Genomic DNA, 19027 nt, shown 5'->3' on the forward strand with positions numbered 1-19027 from the left:
CTGTCAATTATTGTTTGTGTCAGTTTTTCAACAATCTCCATGTTTTCTTTGCTTCAATTTATGTCTAGGTCACAAGGCTTGGGCCACATTTGTTTGTTTGCCTAGGTAGGCAAAATAAAATTTAGAAACAGAGGAATTGCGCTCCTTAAACTTCAACAGTTAGTGCTCTCCACTTCTGATGTTGGTTTCCAGTTGTCAGTTATCTCGAAGTCTTGTATCCTCTATTATCAGTATACTTGCAAAGGAAATACCAAACACATGACATGCACAGCTCCTAGCAATTATAATCATTGTCGAAAGAATCCTCCCTCCTGAAGTCATGTGTAGAGATCCCTTTGTAGCATTACTTCATTCTAACCTAGTGACCCATTTACCACAACCACTCCCTGGAAACCCACTCAGCAATGAATTAATCTGGTGAAAGAGCTCTCACAGCAATAAATGAATCACAACAGTGCCTTGTGGAAGGATTGAGAAATGTTCACCAACCCATCCTTCAAAGATATTACTGATCTCACTGCAATTTGAAAAGATTGCATCTTTTACAAGTTTTCAAATCCAAGAAATTTTAGTAAGCTGTTTTACACAAGGGTTTTCCACTGAATGCATAAACAGCTCTAAAACACAAAGAGGTTGTTATAATTGTTTCCCCCCACACCCCCGACAGTTCAGACAAAAATATTCCAGCTCTGCCATGTATTATTTTTTAATTTATACAGCAATAACCACAGTCAAGCTCAATTTCTAACTTGCAGCAAAATACTTTAACCATACTCTTCCCAAAACTATGCTTTTTAAATTTATTATACACTATGAGATTACTCAACTATGTCTGGGGGAAAGGGGCATGGCTGTGCAAGACTGGGGTGAGTAGGGAGCTATGATATCAAGCTTGTTCCTAACCATAGCACAGTGTGGAGGTCATGCAGAGGCTGTGACACTTCTGTGGCTGAATCACCTACAGTCACTCTGTCTAGGTTATCACTGGAAGAATAGGTTGGACAAGTTAAAGAAGGACATTGTCCTCTGTAAAACTCCAGCACAGATCAAAATGTAAATCATGATTTTTGTCTAATTTTAAAAAGGACACTGATACATCGTCAAAGCTGAATATAACATTTAATTTTTACATATTTGCCATCCATATCACCTTTCAGAATGAAAATATTCATTTTCTGCCCATTGTGGCCACTTTATGTGGTGCAGCTGTCCTCATTATGAATTTAACATTAGGCTGTTCAAACTAATTTTATGAAGGAGTTTTACAGTTGGTCAAAAAGACTTTCATCTCATTAATCTAAGATGGGCGCAAAATGAGGCCCCAATCGGGTGGGAACAGTACAGAGAATCCTGCTGCATTCAATCCCTGCGTATCACTTCTGGATTAAATTAAGTTAATGGAGAAGTCACATATTATGTACCAAGAATAAAATCCTTAACCAATGTGAAATCCACTGGAAATTATCAGCATAGAAACTGGTATGATCAAACTAAATTCTCAAGGACAATTAGGGATAGGCAATAAAGATGCTGGGCTAGCCAGCAATGCTCACATCCCATGAAAGAATGAAAAATCAAGGAAGCAGATGTCAACCTCGCCTGATTATAACTGTAATGAGACAATTATAAACTTTGCATCAGTTCTGCATCATTCTGGGCTGAAATGAACAAATTTTAAATAGAAATATTAACTGCTTTTAAAATAATGGAAAAAACATTCTGCCAAACAATTTCATGAACCTGGTGTAGCAATATTACATGAAAAGAATGAAGTAGATGCAGGTCTGTGGTGAGCAGTTATACTCTTGTCTATCAGATATTGGGCTTCAGTCACATGCAGCATAAGCTGAGTGTGCTAGCCATGTAGAAAATAAATTGGATTTAATGCAGGAAAATTGAAGAAACAATTCCACAAAACAGAGATCAGAGCATTTTTGAACTCGGCAAAGCTAAATAAAGGACACATTCAAGCACGTGAATTACAAGTGCTTTATAATCACACCAGTCAACCAAATTCCAAAAGGGAATGCAAAACCTTGGCCTGCAATGCATGGGATTTCATTTTCAAACTATTCCTCACATTCCCAAGAGAGAAATAGTCCATATAGCATGGTATTGAATACCTCCTATGTTTATAAATGGAAGTTGCTCTTTTCTACTGCCGAGAATACTACAGGCATTTTTAAATTAAGATACTTCTTACATAACAAGTTTCTACATAAACAAGAGAAAGAGGTAGATACAGTTTAAATAAACTTAATGAAGCATTACTTCAAGTTGATATTTGCTTAAAAACATCAATTTATCAACACACTTGGTTTACCAAATCTCAAACTACAATGACATTCTTAAACACTGACTGCTCAAATATTTTCACAGATTAAACAGCAGGAGGAAGTGGTTACTTCTGGTACATGACTACTTGATTAAAAAAAGACAACCCACATCGTGTCAAAAGTACTTGCAAAGAAAACTGAGCATCTAGAAGATGCTTAGATAAACATTAAATATACAGTGTAAAACTTACAAACAAACCAGATGGTTACAGAGAATGCAGAATCTTAAACCATGTAGGGCAATTGAATTTATCTGAAGATCAATAATAAAGTGAATCTCCTGAAACTAAATGATATGTTTGGAAGTTCATCTTGTTCATTTTACAACTCAAATATATAAACTTTAAGCTTAAAATGTCAATATTGGTGAAACACATCCTTGCACTAAAGTCCAACCCCTATTGGTGTTCATCTTTCTCTCCCAAATAAAAGAGCAGACTGCACCAGCACCCAACCTGATGTATTTGATTAAAAAAAAATCAAAGATTGAAATTGTCAGTTAAAGTTCAGCCAAAGGATTGCATTGCAACAAATCTGGAAATGGTGAATTAGGGTATTCGGTACAGGGAGTTCTCAAACTTGTGTTACAGTTGGTTCCTAAAAACCACACCGTAAATCGAAATGTGCAAGTCAGAACCAGTTTTTCTGTAAGAACAATGTTGTAACTGGGGAATTGGCTCCTGAACCAAGGTGCAATAGCCTCATTTCAACAGTGCACTTGTCAATGTGATTTTGACTTGGCTTATATGGTTGTTCCCTTTCCATTAACTTGTGGCTGTGACTCCACGAACATGTTTTGTAAATTTGCTTCACTCCAAGGACCCTCAGATTTATCAGCTGAAGGGTCATCAAGAGGTTTGTGGTGAAACAATTGACCTGTATATTCTTTCTTGCTTCCTGCATTCTAATCAGGATCACCCAATCATTAGATAACCTATCCAGCAGTTACTCAAAGTACCAAGTGATAAGTATTCAGTTATTTAGTAAAAACTACATCCCACTCACAAGTTTCCACTGTTAGTTGGTTTTAAACTGGGCTTTCGGCATGTTAAGTTTGCAAGATATTGTTTTAGCATAATTGCCTTTGTGTACTTATGATATAATAGTGCCTACACTTTCAAAGACACTTCCATACTGTATCTGAGAAGCAATTTGCCTTCCTGAGGTTGAGAAAAGGCCGAACATATAAGAACATAACTGTTAGCAAAGATCAACTACTCGCTGGTGTGGTGCCAAAGTCAAAACCAGCATTGCAAAGACGAAACAAGTGCCAATCATTGTAACTCAAATGTCGTAAAATCGAGGAGTCTATATTAATAACAAAGTATGGATTATGTAGGAGAATATGACTTTAGTCTTATTAGCAGCTCAGTTCCCTTTCTATCAATGACAGCATAGTACAAAGCCACAGAGCAGATATCATTTATCATCTGGAACAGGAATTTGCACACCAGTTTTCCATGGCCCTTGAGCTATGAAAGAAAATGAAAAATTAACCCAATCTAATGGATGGCACCGACTGGGAAATGCAGAAGTATAGAGATAGGGTAAGCACAAGATCAACATTGCCTGTGATGACAACTCCTGCTCTTCCCCTCAAAAAAAAAACGCCCATCTATATTCAGCACACATACATAACATGAAGGGTGAGCAAGCTGCTGGCACACATTTGTCCGAATAGCTCAGCATGACTCAGAAGTAAAGGAGGAAAAAAAAACGACACTAAAAACTTTGTACTTCAGTAGATATTGTCTAACGAACAGTAGGGAAACCTGCATCACTTTGCTGTTCTCTGAACTCACTTGTCTGTATAGCGCACAAGAAACATTACATATGACAATAATAAATCAAATAAAAACTTGCACCCGTTTTGCTACCCAACATATACAACATTTTGGTGTTAAAACTTGGTTCCATCTTAGTTAACTGTAGTTAATGGTTCTTGAGACTCGTCCTAATATTTCTCCGATGTTCATAAATTCCCAGATTATTGAGCAAGAATTTTCTGTCAATTACATGAAACCTGCTTTTCACTTTGCTGATAAGCAACCATTTATCACAAATATTTCACATTTCCTGTTCTAATATCCTCAGCACCTTGTATTAGAAGTCTCAGCCATTGCCCATGCTTGGACATTTATATGCTGCAATTCAGGCAATATGTAAATACAATTTGCTTGTTATATAATGAGCAAAATGTTTATAGGCTTTACAGGAGTCTGAATTTGCTCAGTTAAATGAATGAGAGATGGAAAGTCATGCTCTCTTTTAAATCCATTTAAAAATTTGAAGATGGTAAATCGGTAGCATGGTTTCCATGGGTCATGACTCCCAATCTGCTTTCTGCCTGGACAAAATTTACAACTCATTTTTGATGAATCCAATCCAAGAGATCAACAGTGACCTAGCTTGAGGCAGATCTGGTCTGATGCATGTCTCTGGAGACAATAAAACAGCTTTAAGGAAAAAAGTGCTTTTTCCTGCTACTAAAAGAATGGGGATTTGTGGATAAAAAATATCCTCAACTTACTTATTGCCTTGAAATCAGAAATTAGCTGCATCTTCATGAAGTTAAGATTTTACCCCAGAAATGCAACTGTGATAAGATTTGCATTGCACCTTAAGCGAATAACTCATTGCTATGGATTACTGATCTTATTCTAAATATGAACTCCCTAGTGCCAATGCACTGGTTAGTCAACAACAGTGGCTCTGTCCATATTAATGGTGGTAAAGTACTGGCAGTATGTTATACACTAGCTACAAAAATAAACTCACCAACCTTCTACATAAGCAGAGACACAAGAAACACTTCTTATTTTGAAAAGTTACCAGTTTATGTTGTCTGGTACCCTGTCATCTCGCCAACGAGCTCATATATGAAGGTCAGTAAGTGGAGACAAGTTATTAAACAGCAGCGAGATTACAATAGTCATCATCTTGATAATCAAACCGATACTCTCCTAGTCTGATTTTCACAGCTCTGAAGAAAAAGCTGGAAAACACTGATGTGCACAACAAACAAATCTTCACTTGTCATAAACAGTTGGAAGGAAAACAGATTGCAACTTCTCCCTAGCTAATTCCGTTAGTGCTGTTTGTGACTTCATTTCACAGTAAGCATTATGTTGTAAAACAAAAGAAAGAAAAAGTAATTTCTACATCACACATACCCATGTACACGTAATCAAAGAAAAGTGATACTCGAAGATATATTACTAATACGCTGCAACTTCTCATCTCACACTGAGTTCATCATCCTGTCCAACTTGTCAATTTTCTGCTCCTCAACCCCGTTCCCACTAAATTGGTGACCAATTTCCTTTCATGACCCTAACATCAGCTTACATTGTAAATGTTTCCTCTCCTCAGGTACTGTCATCCTCTAATAATATTTTATCATCCCTTCTCTGAGAGAAAAAGAGTCTGCCATTCTGGACTTGCGAACTACTTTCCCCTCCAAAATTATTGAACATTAGCTCTAAAATTTGTGACACACCCCCCTGCGACTGAAGCTAATCAATGTTTTCTGCCTGATTTTTTTTCTGTCCCACCACAGCACTAATCAAAGTCACAAATTACATCCTCCATGTCCCTCTCTCCAGGCTTTGACACAGTCAACCAGACTAATCTCCTTACATATTACTCCAGTAGAAAAGCCCATATTCACCATGATCCAAACAGAGGTAGAGCTATTCCTATCACACTGCAGTCGCTATGATCCAGCCTTGGTGCTTTCCTCATTATCATCTTTCATCTTCACCTCAATGGCATCATTTGAAGAGAGCACTCTGATTGTGTCTGTATGCTGGTAACGTTCAGCTCAACTTTGCAACACCTCTAGACTCATCCATTGTCTTAGTATTGTCAGCTTCTCTGTCCAACATCCAAGCTTAAGTGAGCCACAATTTGCTCCAGTTAAGAAATGGGAAGAGTGAAGACATCATTGATGTACCCTGCTATAAACTCCATACCCACGCCATCAATTCCATGCCTTTCCCATATCATTTTGAAGCAGATTTTTGCAAACCTCAAGCACTGGACCACAAGCTTCCAACCACATAATCAAGGGCCACCTTTTAGATCTGAAAGGTCACCTACCAAAACTACCACTCATGTTTTTGTCACCTCCAGATACAACTTTTCAAATGTTCTCCCAGGGGTCCTGCATTGGCCATGCTTGTTTTGGTCTGAACCAAAACTTTGCTGCCTCTAACACAACCCATACTAAATTGTACTCATTGATCACTCTGCTCTGACTTAGTGGCTCTTAGTTTTGCAATATCAAATTGTTTCAAAGTTTATAGTGTCACAAGTAGGCTTACATTAACATTTCAATTAAGTTACAGTGAAAATTCCCTAGTTACCACACTCCGGTGCCTGTTTGGGTACACTGAAGGAGAACTTAGCATGGCCAATGCACCTAACGAGCATGTCTTTCAGATTGAGGGGGGAAAATGACTCACGCAGACACAGGGAGAATACGTAGATTCTGCATAGACAGTGACCAAGCTGGGAACTGAACCTAGATCCCTGGCGCTGTGACGCAGCTAGCCACTGTGCCACCATGCTGCCCCATTCTTATTCTTATCAAGAAATCTTTTCATGGCCTGTCCCCTCCTATAACATCCTCCACGCATATAACCCCACAAAAACTAAATCACTTCAACTCTGGCCTCCTACATATCAACTCCCACTTCCTTCCCCCGTCAATTACATCTTCAGTTGTCTAAGCTTTTAATTCAGGAAAAGTCTCCATAAGCAACTTCAGGTTTTTCTCCCCTTTTAACCTATTTCTTAAATTTTGAGTTATCCTTCCCAATGCTTTCATGTTTGTCTTGACATTGATTTGGGGATAGAGTTCTTGGGCTGGGGGTAGGGGTGAACGCAAGTTCGAAGAATGAAAGAAAGAAAAAGGGATGGGAATCCTATACTGGAACAAAAGCCACTGTAGGTCATCAAGGACAGGTGATGAGTAAGAAACAGGGGAAGAAATCACTAGAATAGTCAAGTTTGGAGGTGACAAGACACGTAAGGATTTCAACAGCAAATCAGCTGAAACAGGTGATATTAGAAAAATGGAAGGAAATGATTTATGGGATGAAGATTCTCTGGGATCAGAATTTAACTCCGAAGAGCTCATGCCTAATTCACATGTATGGAAAAAGTCATAAAACTTTTATTGAAACAATGAATATAAGCAAGATGTTTCCAAAATTGGAACAGCACCAAATCACATACAAAGTATATCACCTTTGAATGGAAACGACAAATGACTTTTGCTGCCTCTGGATAGTTGATTTACAATAGTATGCAGTGAAATAAAATGTGTCAGTGTGTGGGGAAACAGCTCAAATGCCGCACAAGTTTCAATAACAATTGTTTAACACTTGTCTCTATCCAAGGTGTCAACCATAATCCAAGCCCAATAAAATTGTCCTCTTTCCAAACAGTGAGCACTGCATATTTGAATAAAATATTTGACTCCTATATCACAAATTAATATGCCAGTACGTGACATTTTCTTCAGAAAAAAACATGACTTAAAAGAAACAGCTAACATAGCATGGCAACAGAAACCCATTTCCTTGGGTTGATAAAAAAAAGTTTATTTAGGTATTGGGCATAGAACTTCGAATGAGCTGTTGGTGGGGGAATTGTTTCAATGGAGCAGGGTGATTGAAATGGAAGTGTGTATCATGGTAGATCACTAACCCTAACCCTAACCCTGTGACCCTCAGAAAGCAGTAACAGTATTCAAATTTTGAAGTTTATTTATTAGCATCCCAAGTAGGCTTACATTAATGCTGCAATGAAGTAGGTGTGAAAGTCTCCACACTCCAGCACCTGTTTGGGTACACTGAGGCAGAATTTAGCGTGGCCAATGCACCTAACTCGAACGTCTTTGGGACTGTGGGGGGACAGATCACCTAGAGGAACCCACGCAGACACAGGGAAAACATGCAGACTCCCCAGTGACCCAAGGTTGGAATTGAACACCATTCCCTAACACTGAGACAGCAGTGCTAACCACTGTTCCACCCAAATACTAAAGGCATATCACTGGATGCTCAGCACATTCTTAATTTAAGAGTTAAATGACTAAGAAGAGAAGCAGAAGTAGAAGCAGCAGCATTCACAGCTCCATACTTCTTTACAAGCTATATTATTTATCTGATCAGGAGTCTCCACTGCCCAGACATCGACCAGACCTTCTTTTCCCCATAGGTACAGATAGATCTGCTTTATATCACCAGCTTTCATGTCATTGATTGACAAAGTACAAAAAGCACAAGTCTTTTATCCATCTACCCCCAACAAATAAAAAGGGAAGCTTGGATTCAAGGTGCTGCAGTTAAAGGGGGAGTGGAGTGCTGCTGGTTACAGGGGGGAGGGTAGGGGGCGGATAGTGGTGATGAATTGCCTTCAAGTCACCCCACTCCACCCCCTCCCGGTCCTGAAGCTCACCTCCTCCCGCCGCTTCTGCCAGCGGCCACACGGGCTCTCCTCCAGGATCTCACTCTCGTCCTCGCTCTCATCCTCCTCTTCGTCGTCCACCTCGGCCGGCGCGCTCATGGCCTCAGCTGCCTTGTCCGCCGCCGCGGCCACCGCCGCCGTCGCCGCTGCTGCTTTCTCCCCTTCCGACATGATCCAGCACCACCCCCTGATGTCCTCCTCCCTCTGGGGTGGCCCCGGCTCCTCAGACACTCGCTCGCTCTCTCTGTGTGGGGCCGGGGAGAGGGATGGAAAAGGGGTGGGAGAGGAGACGATGATCGGTAAGAACTCGTCGAATAATTGAATAAACTAGCTTTTTTTAAATCCTTTCCGAGATATTGGAAGCTTTATAAATAGAGCCAGATGTCCGTACGATTGCCGCACTCAGGTTTTCTCTTCCCTTCACCCTCACCCCGCGCTAATGGCGACCACGGACTGCGGCTCCATTCGCTCGAGCTCTCGGACGCGCTCCAGCCGGAACCGCCCACTTCCCCTGGGGGCGCCAGGCGACGGCCTGATTGACAGACAGATTGACCAATGGACGCCGGTTAACCGCCACTCCCGCGGCGGGTGACGTTGACAGGAGCGCGTGGACGCCCCGCCCCCTTGCCGGTCCTAACGGTTATGTCACGCGCGGCGCGGGTGACGTAAATGGGCGGTTCCATTCCTCCCACTCACCTTGCCACCATTGGCCAACGTCCTCGTGACCTTTTTTCACCAATCCAGCCCCGCGGATCGAGATGATTGACGGGTCCGACAGCCAATGAACTTGGCGAAAAGCGAAGCCTTTGCGGGCGAAGAGATTATTTTAAAGTTGATTTGCCCAGTGGTGAGGAGTGGTTATGGTGGACCGACAAAGCCTACATTTCGGAAAAAGGCTAAGACCACAAAGAATTTTGTGCTGAGACTGGAGTGTGTGGAGCCCAATTGTCGGTTAAAGAGAATGCTGGCTATCGAGAGATGCAAGCACTTTGAGTTGGGAGGCGATAAGAAGAGGAAGGGCCAAGCCACACAGTTCTAAGCTGTATTCTTTGTTTTTTTGGAGTACCAGTTCACAATAAAATTTATCAAAAATTTAAAAAAAGGATTGCTAACCCTCCAGGATTGACCTGGAGGCTCTGGGAATTGGATATCAACCTCCAGGGCATTGCTGTGTCTCCTCCTTGAAGAAAAATCATCAGGACTTTCAAGAAGATTATGTTTTTGAACATAGATTGTCCATTTAGATAAATTGAGGAGGAATTTCTTGTCTGAGGGGAGTGAATCTGTGGAAATCTTTACTGCTCGGTCGTTGGGTATGGCTAAAGCTGATATAGTAAGAAGTCTCGCGACAGTGCTTTCCCTGACGAAGTGGCGGACTCCAAAAGCTAGTGGGTTTACTATCAAATAAACTTGTTGGAATTTAACCTGGTGTTGTTAGACTTCTTACTGTGTTTACCCCAGTCCAACGCCGGCATCTCCGCATTAAAGCTGAGATAGATTTTTAATCAGCAAGGGAATCAAGGGTTATGAAGATAAGGCAGGAAAGTGAATTTGAGGATTATCATTTCAGATCAGTTGTGGTATTGAATAACAGAGCAGACTCAGTGGCTGAATGGCCTTCTTCTGCTCCCACATCTTTTGGTCTGTCATATTTGTGGCTATTTGGCTAACAGTCAACCACCACTCAATTGGATAATGAATCAGATGCGTTGGCTGACTAATGGTTGGAGCATGGGGGTAAATCATGCTCTGAAGCCTCCAGGAACATTTTTAATCACAGAATTGTTAAGAGTGCAGAGGAGATCATTTGGCCCATTGTGTCCCCACCATTCCTCCAAATGAACATTATGGCTCAGAAAGGGTCTTTCTCCATACCATTGCACATTATTTGAATAGAAACAATCACCTAATGCCCTCTTGAATATCACAATTGAACCTGTCTCTACCACACTTAGAGGCAGTACATTCCAGACCTGAGCACTTCATGTGGAAAAAGTTGTTTTTGGAAATCATTTAAAATCTGTGCCCTCTGATTCTTGACCCTTTTATCAGTGGGAACTAGAAAGAGTGCAGAAAAGATTTACTAGGATGCTGCCAGGATTTAATGGTTTGAGTTATAACGAGAGGCTAGATAGACTAGGACTTTTTTCTCTGGAGCGTAGAAGCTGAGGGGTGATTTTATCGAGGTCCATAAAATAATGAGGGGCATAGATCAGCTAGATAGTCAATTTCTTTTCCCAAAAGTAGGAGAGTCTAAAACTGGAGGGCATAGGTTTAAGATGAGAGGGGACAGATATAGCAGTGTCCAGAGGGGCAATTTTTTCACACGGTGGTGAGTGTCTGGAGCAAGTTGCCAGAGTTAGTAGTAGAGGTGGGTACAATTTTGTCTTTTAAAAAGCATTTAGACAGTTACATGGGTAAGATGGGTATAGAGAGACATGAGCCAAATGTAGGCAATTGGGACTAGCTTCAGGGTTTTAAAAAAAGGGTCACGGACAAGTTTCTACGACTATGAGTTTCTTCCTCTCAACTCCAGCACAACCCTGCCTCATGATTTTGAACACCTCTTACAGCTCACCCCTTTGCCTTTTCATAAAAACATAAGAAATAGGAGCAGGAGTAGGCCATCTAGCCCCTCAAGCCTGCCCCGCCATTCAATAAGATCATGGCTGATCTGAAGTGGCTCAGTTCCACTTTCTCGCTTTCTCCCCATAACCCTTAATCCCCTTGCCTACCAAAAACCTATCTACCCACATCTTAAATATATTTAGCGAGGCAGCCTCCACCACTTCAACGGGCAGAGAATTCCAAAGATTCACCACCCTTTGAGTGAAGAAGTTCCTCCTCAACTCCGTTCTAAACTGCCCCCCCCTTATCTTGAGGCTGTGCCCTCTAGTCCTGCTATCCTTTCTGAGCGGAAAGAATCTCTCTACCTCTACCCTACCCATTCCCTTCATCATCTTATATGTCTCTATAAGATCCCCCCTCATCCTTCTAAACTCCAACAAGTATAAGCCCAGTCTATCTTCATAGTTCAACCCCCTCAACTCCGGTATCAGCCTAGTGAACCTCCTCTGCACTCCCTCCAAGGCCAAAATATCCTTGCGCAAGTGCGGCAACCAAAACTGCACACAGTACAGCAGCTGCGGCCTCACCAGTGCCCTGTACAGTTGCAGCAAGACCTCTCTGCTTTTACATTCAATCTCCCTCGCTATGAAGGCCAGCATCCCATTTGCTTTCCTGATCACCTGCTGCACCTGTAGGCTGGGTTTTTGCGATTCATGCACAAGGACCCCCAGGTCCCTCTGCACCATAGCATGCTGCAGCTTTTCGCCCTTTAAATAGAAATCCCTCCTACTATTATTCCTGCCAAAGTGGATAACCTCACACTTGCTAACATTGTACTCCATCTGCCAGGTCCTCGCCCACTCGCTTAGCCTATCCAGATCCCTCTGCAGGATTGCTACACCCTCCGCACAATTTGCTTTTCCACTTTGTGTCATCAGCAAATTTTGACACCCTACACTCAGCTCCCTCCTCCAGATCATCTATATAAATGGTAAATAGCTGTCCAAGGAGAACAGTCTCAACCTTTCCAATCTATCCTCCATTTAATGGCAGTTAGCAATACTGAGTGCTACAAGCATTTAATTCAATTGTCCAGTTTGCTTATGATAGTCTTTTTGAAGTTATTGAAAGACCGTTTCTCCTTGCTTTCCAAGTTCAATTTCAGTAGAAATTGTTTCCAGTTGTATGAAAGCAAAATCACAAATAAAAACCAAAACATGATAACAAAAATCAGCAGGTCAGGCAGCATCCATGGAAAGAGATACAGTTAACATAAACAAAATATTAACTGTATCTGGAAATCTGAAATAAAAACAAAATGCTGGAAAACTCAGCATGTCTGATAGCATTTGGAGAGAGAAACAGAGTTAATGTAAAATGAAAGCAAAATGTTGCAGATGCTGGAGATCTGAAATAAAAACAGTGTTGGAAAATCTCAGCAAATCTGGTAGCATGTGTGGAGAGAGAAACAAGGGTGATCCCAACATTTTTTGTTTTCATTCCTGATCTCCAGTCTTTTGCTTTTGTGATAGTTTTTCCTTAAAGTTACTCTGGGCAATGATATGCACAATTTATTGAGTATGCACAATGATATTACAATTATTGATTATTTACAATTTATTACTGAAGAATTATTTCACAACTTGAGTCTTTGTCCATCCTGACGTCCGTCTGTATTAGCCATGATCTGGACAGTCTGTGTGGGTTTCCTCAAGTTTCATTCCACACTCCACAGATGTGCAGGTTAGATTGAATGGCCATACTAAATTGTCACTTAGTGTCCCGAGACTTGTAGATTAGCCATAGGAAACGCATGGGGTTACGGGGATGAGGCAGGGGAGAGGCCTGGGTAAGTTTAAGTTTATTAGTGGCACAGGTAGGCTTATATTAACACTACAATGAAGTTACTGGGAAAATTGCCTAGTTGCCACACGCTGGCACCTGTTTGGGTAAACTGAGGGAGAATTTAGCACCGTCAATGCACCAAACCAGCAGATTTTATGGACTGTGGGAGGAAACCGGAGCACCCGGAGGAAACCACACAGAAACAGGGAGGGCATATAGTCAGTGACCTTAGAAATGGTTTGAAAGCTTCAGGTTTTTAGTTGTCCAGATCACCAACAACCTATCCTGGTCCCTCCAGTTCTTGCAGGTCGAACCAAGTAAACAAACTTAAATTACGTTCGGACAAAGAAAAAGGGGGCGGCTCCCCAAAAGGAGGGGGAACGGCCCGAACGGAAACAAAAAGTACAAAGGAAACTTAAGACGAGTCAAATCAAAACGTGATTATCGGGGTCTATAAGGCATCCTGGTCCCTCCATGCTGACACTATAGTAAGAAAGCCTTTACTTTCTCAGAAGGCTAAGGAAATTTGGCATGTCCACTGTAACTCCCACCAACTTTTACAGCTGCATCATAGAAAACATTCTTCTGGTTGTATCACAGCTCCTGCTGTACCTAAGACGGTAAGAAACTACAGAAGTCATGAATGTAGGCCAATCCAGCACGCAAACCAGCCTCCCACCCATTGTCTGTATTTACACTTCCTGCTGCTTCGGTAAAGCAGCCAGCATAAATAAGGACCTCAAGCGACCACCTTCTTCTGTCAGGAAAAATATACAAAAGTCTGAGGTCACGTACCAACTGGCTCAAGAACAGCTTCTTCCCTGCTGCTATCAGACTTTTGAATGGACCTACGTTGCATTAAGTTGATCCTTCTCTACCCCCTAGCTATGACTGTAACACTACATTCTGCACTCTCTCCTTTCCTTCACTATGAACAGTATAATTTGTTTGTATAGCACGCATGAAACAATACCTTTCAGGGTATACGAATACTTGTGAGAATAATCAAATCAAATGACTAACACTACATTCTGCACTGTCTCTTTCCTTCTCTATGAACGGTATGCTTTGTCCGTATAACGCACAAGAAACAATACCTTTCACTGTATGCTAATAGTTGTGACAATAATAATAATCAACAATCCAAACCAAATGTTGCTTTTCCCAAGAGGATGCCGGAACTTGTAGTACTGCTTGTAACGTCCGGTTAGGGGCGGGGCTTCACCAGGGCGCTGCCGACGTCATTTCCTCTGGTGCCCGCCTCCAGGAAGTGATGCAAGCACCGAAGCTTTACGTGCCCGGCGGTTACCCTTCCCGTCTCCGTTTAACCCCTTCACCTCAATTCATAAAACAAATTAAAAATATACATATATTTTTAATTTAAAAGTTAAGGGGTGGAGTAGAACTTTGGGAAGTCAATTATACACTCACAAAGGAGACATCGGCTGGATCTTTTGTTGGAAGTTTTTTCTGAGGTGGAAAATCCCTTGGGGGGAGGGGAAGGTGAAAATCCTTCAATGGAGGCAAATAACAAGGAGGCCGTGTTTATATTTCGGGCAATGAATGTGTTGGTTTCGAGGGGTTTGTAAGGGGGTAGTGGTGGCGGACGGGCTGCTAGGCCCCGTTACCCTGGCGACCGGCCCTTGGCGCGCGCCGCCTCGGCCCCTCCCCCTCCAGGCCGCAGCCCGCATGCGCCTGAGCAGCCCTCCCCTCCCCCCCCCCCCCCACCATCCTCTCTCTCTGTTCCCTGTCACAGTCCCTGCCGCCGGCCTGCTGCCCGCTTCCTCCTCCTCCTCCTCCCGCCCGGCTAAGGCAGATCTAGACCGCCCCCCCCTCATCCCTCCCCAGTCCCTATCCCCAGCGATCTGCGGGCCCCAGGAGCAGCGGCAGCGAGGAGGAGGTGGTGCTGCTGCTTGGAGGTGGAAGAAGAAAGAAAGAGGAGGAGGAAGCAGCAGCAGAATGGGTGCCTACCTGTCGCAGCCTAACACAGTGAAGAGCTCCAGCGAGCAATGCACCGACAAATTCGGCTTCGGCGTCTCTGCCATGCAAGGCTGGCGGGTCTCCATGGAGGTGAGTGCAGTCAATGGATGCACACACACACACACACGCACGCTATGGGCAGGGGCCTTGCATCGTGGGCTTCGCCGCCTCGTCTTGCTTACCCTAAGGCTGCTTCATGTGTGTTTGATCAAACATCTTGTTAAACCGTCTTCAGCTCACAATCGGGAACGCTTCATTAACAATAGGCACCGGTCGGGTGACTGTGATTCCTCATTTCAGTCGAAATGGCTGGAGTGAAAAAACTACAGTAGTGTACTATTCTCTGCTAAAACCTCGTGGAGGAAACACAGCCAACATTTTGATTTGCATAAGAGATGTGTTCGTCTTAAGTAGGTCTATTATCAAAACTGTATGGCTTGCTGTACACATGTGCAAAAAAGTTGAGACATGCCCTTGTTCACATGATTTTTACTTAAGTGAATGAAAGCAGGATTTAATCTTAGTAGTAATGAATGCACAGCTTTCTAATAATAACCTACATTTTTCTTTCACACATTTGTAGTTTTTTTTTGTTGTAGTTTCAGATCAGAATGCACTTTCTTACAGTCAAACTCTTTGTCAGTCACTCGTAAGAGTAATCAAGTTATCTATGAGATGGGCATTTAATTGAGGTTCGTACAACCTTGCGTTCTAAATCCCACCAGAGCAGGCAAAGATTGAAACAACCTTAGCGAAAGATGGGTTGGTTTAAAACGCAGAGAAGAAAAGTGAAAATCGAGAATTAAAAACAAACGTATCCGAAATAAACCTACAGTTTACCTGCATCAGAAAAGATGTGTTGGATGCTTTTTCAAAACGACATATAATTATCACATTTTTTGATGCGTGAAACCTTCAAGTGACTGTTCAGAGGTGTAAAGATAAATTCATGTATCTGACTCCTTGTCCTCTCCTGGCAAGTAACCTGGTGTATAACAAAGGAAAGGATGTTAATGGTTAATGTAAATGGATGTAATTTTACCATTTGAAAGACAAACCTGCCAACAGGCCAGAAATAACCATTGGCTTCTAGTGTATAGCTCGTACCTGATAGGACTGAGGAGTTTCTAACTCCATTCCAATCCCTGATCAACTACTATTTACAGTTCAATTCAGTATTACATTTGGAAATAATTGATTAGATAGCTAGACTGTAACGATGAAGCTCTATAAAAGGGATTTCTAATGATGTATCTGTTCTGAAGAGCAAAGTAAAACATCCATAAACAATTGCTTTGCATGAAACTCTAGCTAAGCTTGAGTAAAAGCAACATATCGTGGATGCTGGAATCTAAAATTAAAACAAAATGCTGGAAATAGTTTAAGTATTAGTATCACAAGTAGGCTTACATTAACTTTGCAATGAAGTTACTGTGAAAATCCTCTAGTTGCTACACTCTGGCACCTGTTCCGGTACACTGAGGGAGACTTTAGCATAGCCAATGCACCTAACCAACTTGTCTTTTGGACTGTAGGAGGAAACCCCTGCAGACGTGGGGAGCATGTGTACATTTTTCACAGACAGTGACCCAAGCCAGGAATCAAACGCAGATCCTGGAACCTGTGAAGCAGTGCTAACCACTGTGCAACTGTGCTGCCCTTACACTGAGGCCTGGCAGCAAATGTGGAGAGACAAACAGAGCTAACATTTGAAGTTGCATATGCCTTTTTTTCACTAACAGGGTTTCATATTTCCGCTATTCCTTTTAAGCACATTTTCTCTTATGCTTTTTCCCCTTTGGGGAATAGTGGGTGTTGTGGAAGGATTCCTGAGCTGATTATCAGCCTGTTGAGCCATGGTATCTATGCCCTTCTGTGGCCAACAAGTCCTGGAGTATGGACTTGAACCTGGAGCTTCCTGGTTCAGAGGACATTACCACTACCACAAGACTTCATACTATTTCATCATTGATTCACGACTCTGAACTTTGTCTTTACTATAACTATTACAATAAGGAAGTGGTAAGCTTTCAGTTTGATAATAAATCATAGAAACTCTACAGTGGAGAAAGAGGCCATTTGGCTCATTGAGTCTGCACCGACCATAATCCCATCCAGGCCCTACCCCTATACCCCTACATATTTACCTGCTAATTCCTCTAACCTACACATCTTGGGGCACTAGGGCAATTTTTTAGCATAGGCAGTCAACCTAACCCGCACATTTTAGGAAAGATTTATGAGGTGAAGTTTATCAAATAACTGGATCAATACAATGTGGAACATGCGCAAAGCTTTACAAATTTTAGATATTTCTATACACCCTATTGATCTACCTCCACCTCCATCTAAGATTGTTAATTTGGATCTCTTCCTCACTATTGCTCCCAAGGAGCAGCATTGTCAATTTTCACTTTGATCAATAATGGGCATGTCAGGGTTTTCTTGCCAATATCGACAAAGGCAGTGCTCACATCTGCTGGAAGTCACAACAGGCAACTCGAGATTTGTTGCTTCACTATTGATGATCATCAGCTGCATAAGCTGCTTCTCTGCTGGTGGTGTGAACTTGGTGTCGGAAGCATTTGGCAATAGGTTTAGCTTTAATTTGCAGACACTTTATGTAAGCCTCACAATTGCCAACTGTGAAGGGTTTTTTTTCTTTATAGTGCTGTGCTTCAGTTAGAATGATACAGCAATTCTAAAAGAGCAATAGTTGATCTATTCTGTGTTTCTTAGTTTTAGGCTGAGTAACAGGACTGCAAAAGTATTGGGTGCTTTTTCGTGAAATTTCCAATCACTAGCTGTTTTCTTCTTTCCCCAACCACATTGGTGTAATCATGATGGTGAGTCATTGTTTAGCTTCCCCCCCGCCACTCTTCTAAATATTTTTGTAGTTGAAAGGTAGAATTCATCTTAATTGCAGCTTCTAAAAATGGAGAGGCCAGTGTAATCAACTTATCTCAAATATCAGAATATCTTGACGATCATAGTGAAGTAAAATTTCTGGAAATTTCAGGTACACTAAATCATAGAATAATCATAAAATCCTACAGGGCAGAAGGAGGCCATTTGGCCCATCGAGTCTGCACTGACCACAGTCCTACCCAGGCTTTATCCCCATAATCCTCGGCATTTACCCTAGCTAGCCCCCCTGACACTAAGGGGCAATTTAGCATGGCTGGCCTACCTAACCCGCACATCTTTAGATTGTGGGAGGGAAACCAGAGCACCCGGACGAAATCCACGCTTCATGGGGGAAAAAGTGCTAACTCCACACAGACAGTGATCCAAGCCAGGCATTGAACCCAGGTCCCTGGCATTGAGAGGCAGCTACTACTGTGCCGCCTTGCCACCCACACAATTGTTAATACTTTCTGGAGAGCATTTCTTGCCACTACCTAAATGGATCCGGGCTTGATTATGTGCCATTTTTGAAGTGGCTTTGCATTGTGCCGAAGAGGGTTCCTTCCTATTCCATTTGCAAATTAAGTTGCCTTTTGCAGAAAGATGAATTTCAGTGGGGTTGGGTTTTGCATGCTTTCAGTTTGAATTAACGTAACTCAAATTTGGCAATCCTGAGTGGAAAGGTGTTCTGGTGCTCACAAATCTTGATAGGCACACATTTCAGCGGGAGATTAAATTAAATGCTGCAGAGATTTACATAATTTTTCTTATAAATGCTTGATTTCTTAAGCTTAATCTGAATAGGAAATCCACTTCTCCACGTGTATCTCTGCTTAAAAATAATCAGTCAGTAGCACACCAAAACATATGGTACATGTTGGATGAACTTGTATTTTTAATGGTAATCACATACC

General features: G+C 42.0%; 2 protein-coding genes across 3 annotated transcripts in view; one reads left to right on the forward strand and one right to left on the reverse strand.

The window, feature by feature from the left end:
• The window catches only part of LOC145351154 (nuclear receptor-binding protein-like), a 95407-nt gene extending 85207 nt beyond the window's left edge, over nt 1-10200 (reverse strand). For both annotated transcript variants that reach the window (XM_080200829.1, XM_080200828.1), the window contains exon 1: nt 8805-10200. In XM_080200829.1, coding sequence (XP_080056955.1) covers nt 8805-8984 — 180 coding nt within the window. In that variant the 5' untranslated portion in view covers nt 8985-10200. The remainder of the gene's footprint in view (nt 1-8804) is intronic.
• A 4692-nt stretch (nt 10201-14892) lies between these two features.
• The window catches only part of ppm1g (protein phosphatase, Mg2+/Mn2+ dependent, 1G), a 37531-nt gene continuing 33396 nt past the window's right edge, over nt 14893-19027 (forward strand). The window contains exon 1 of the mRNA XM_080200827.1: nt 14893-15296. Within this exon, the coding sequence (XP_080056953.1) occupies nt 14916-15296 (381 nt within the window). The 5' untranslated portion in view covers nt 14893-14915. The remainder of the gene's footprint in view (nt 15297-19027) is intronic.

The sequence above is a fragment of the Carcharhinus amblyrhynchos genome, chromosome 12 (assembly GCF_965287045.1).
Source record: "Carcharhinus amblyrhynchos chromosome 12, sCarAmb.v2.hapA, whole genome shotgun sequence".
Taxonomy (NCBI): domain Eukaryota; kingdom Metazoa; phylum Chordata; class Chondrichthyes; order Carcharhiniformes; family Carcharhinidae; genus Carcharhinus; species Carcharhinus amblyrhynchos.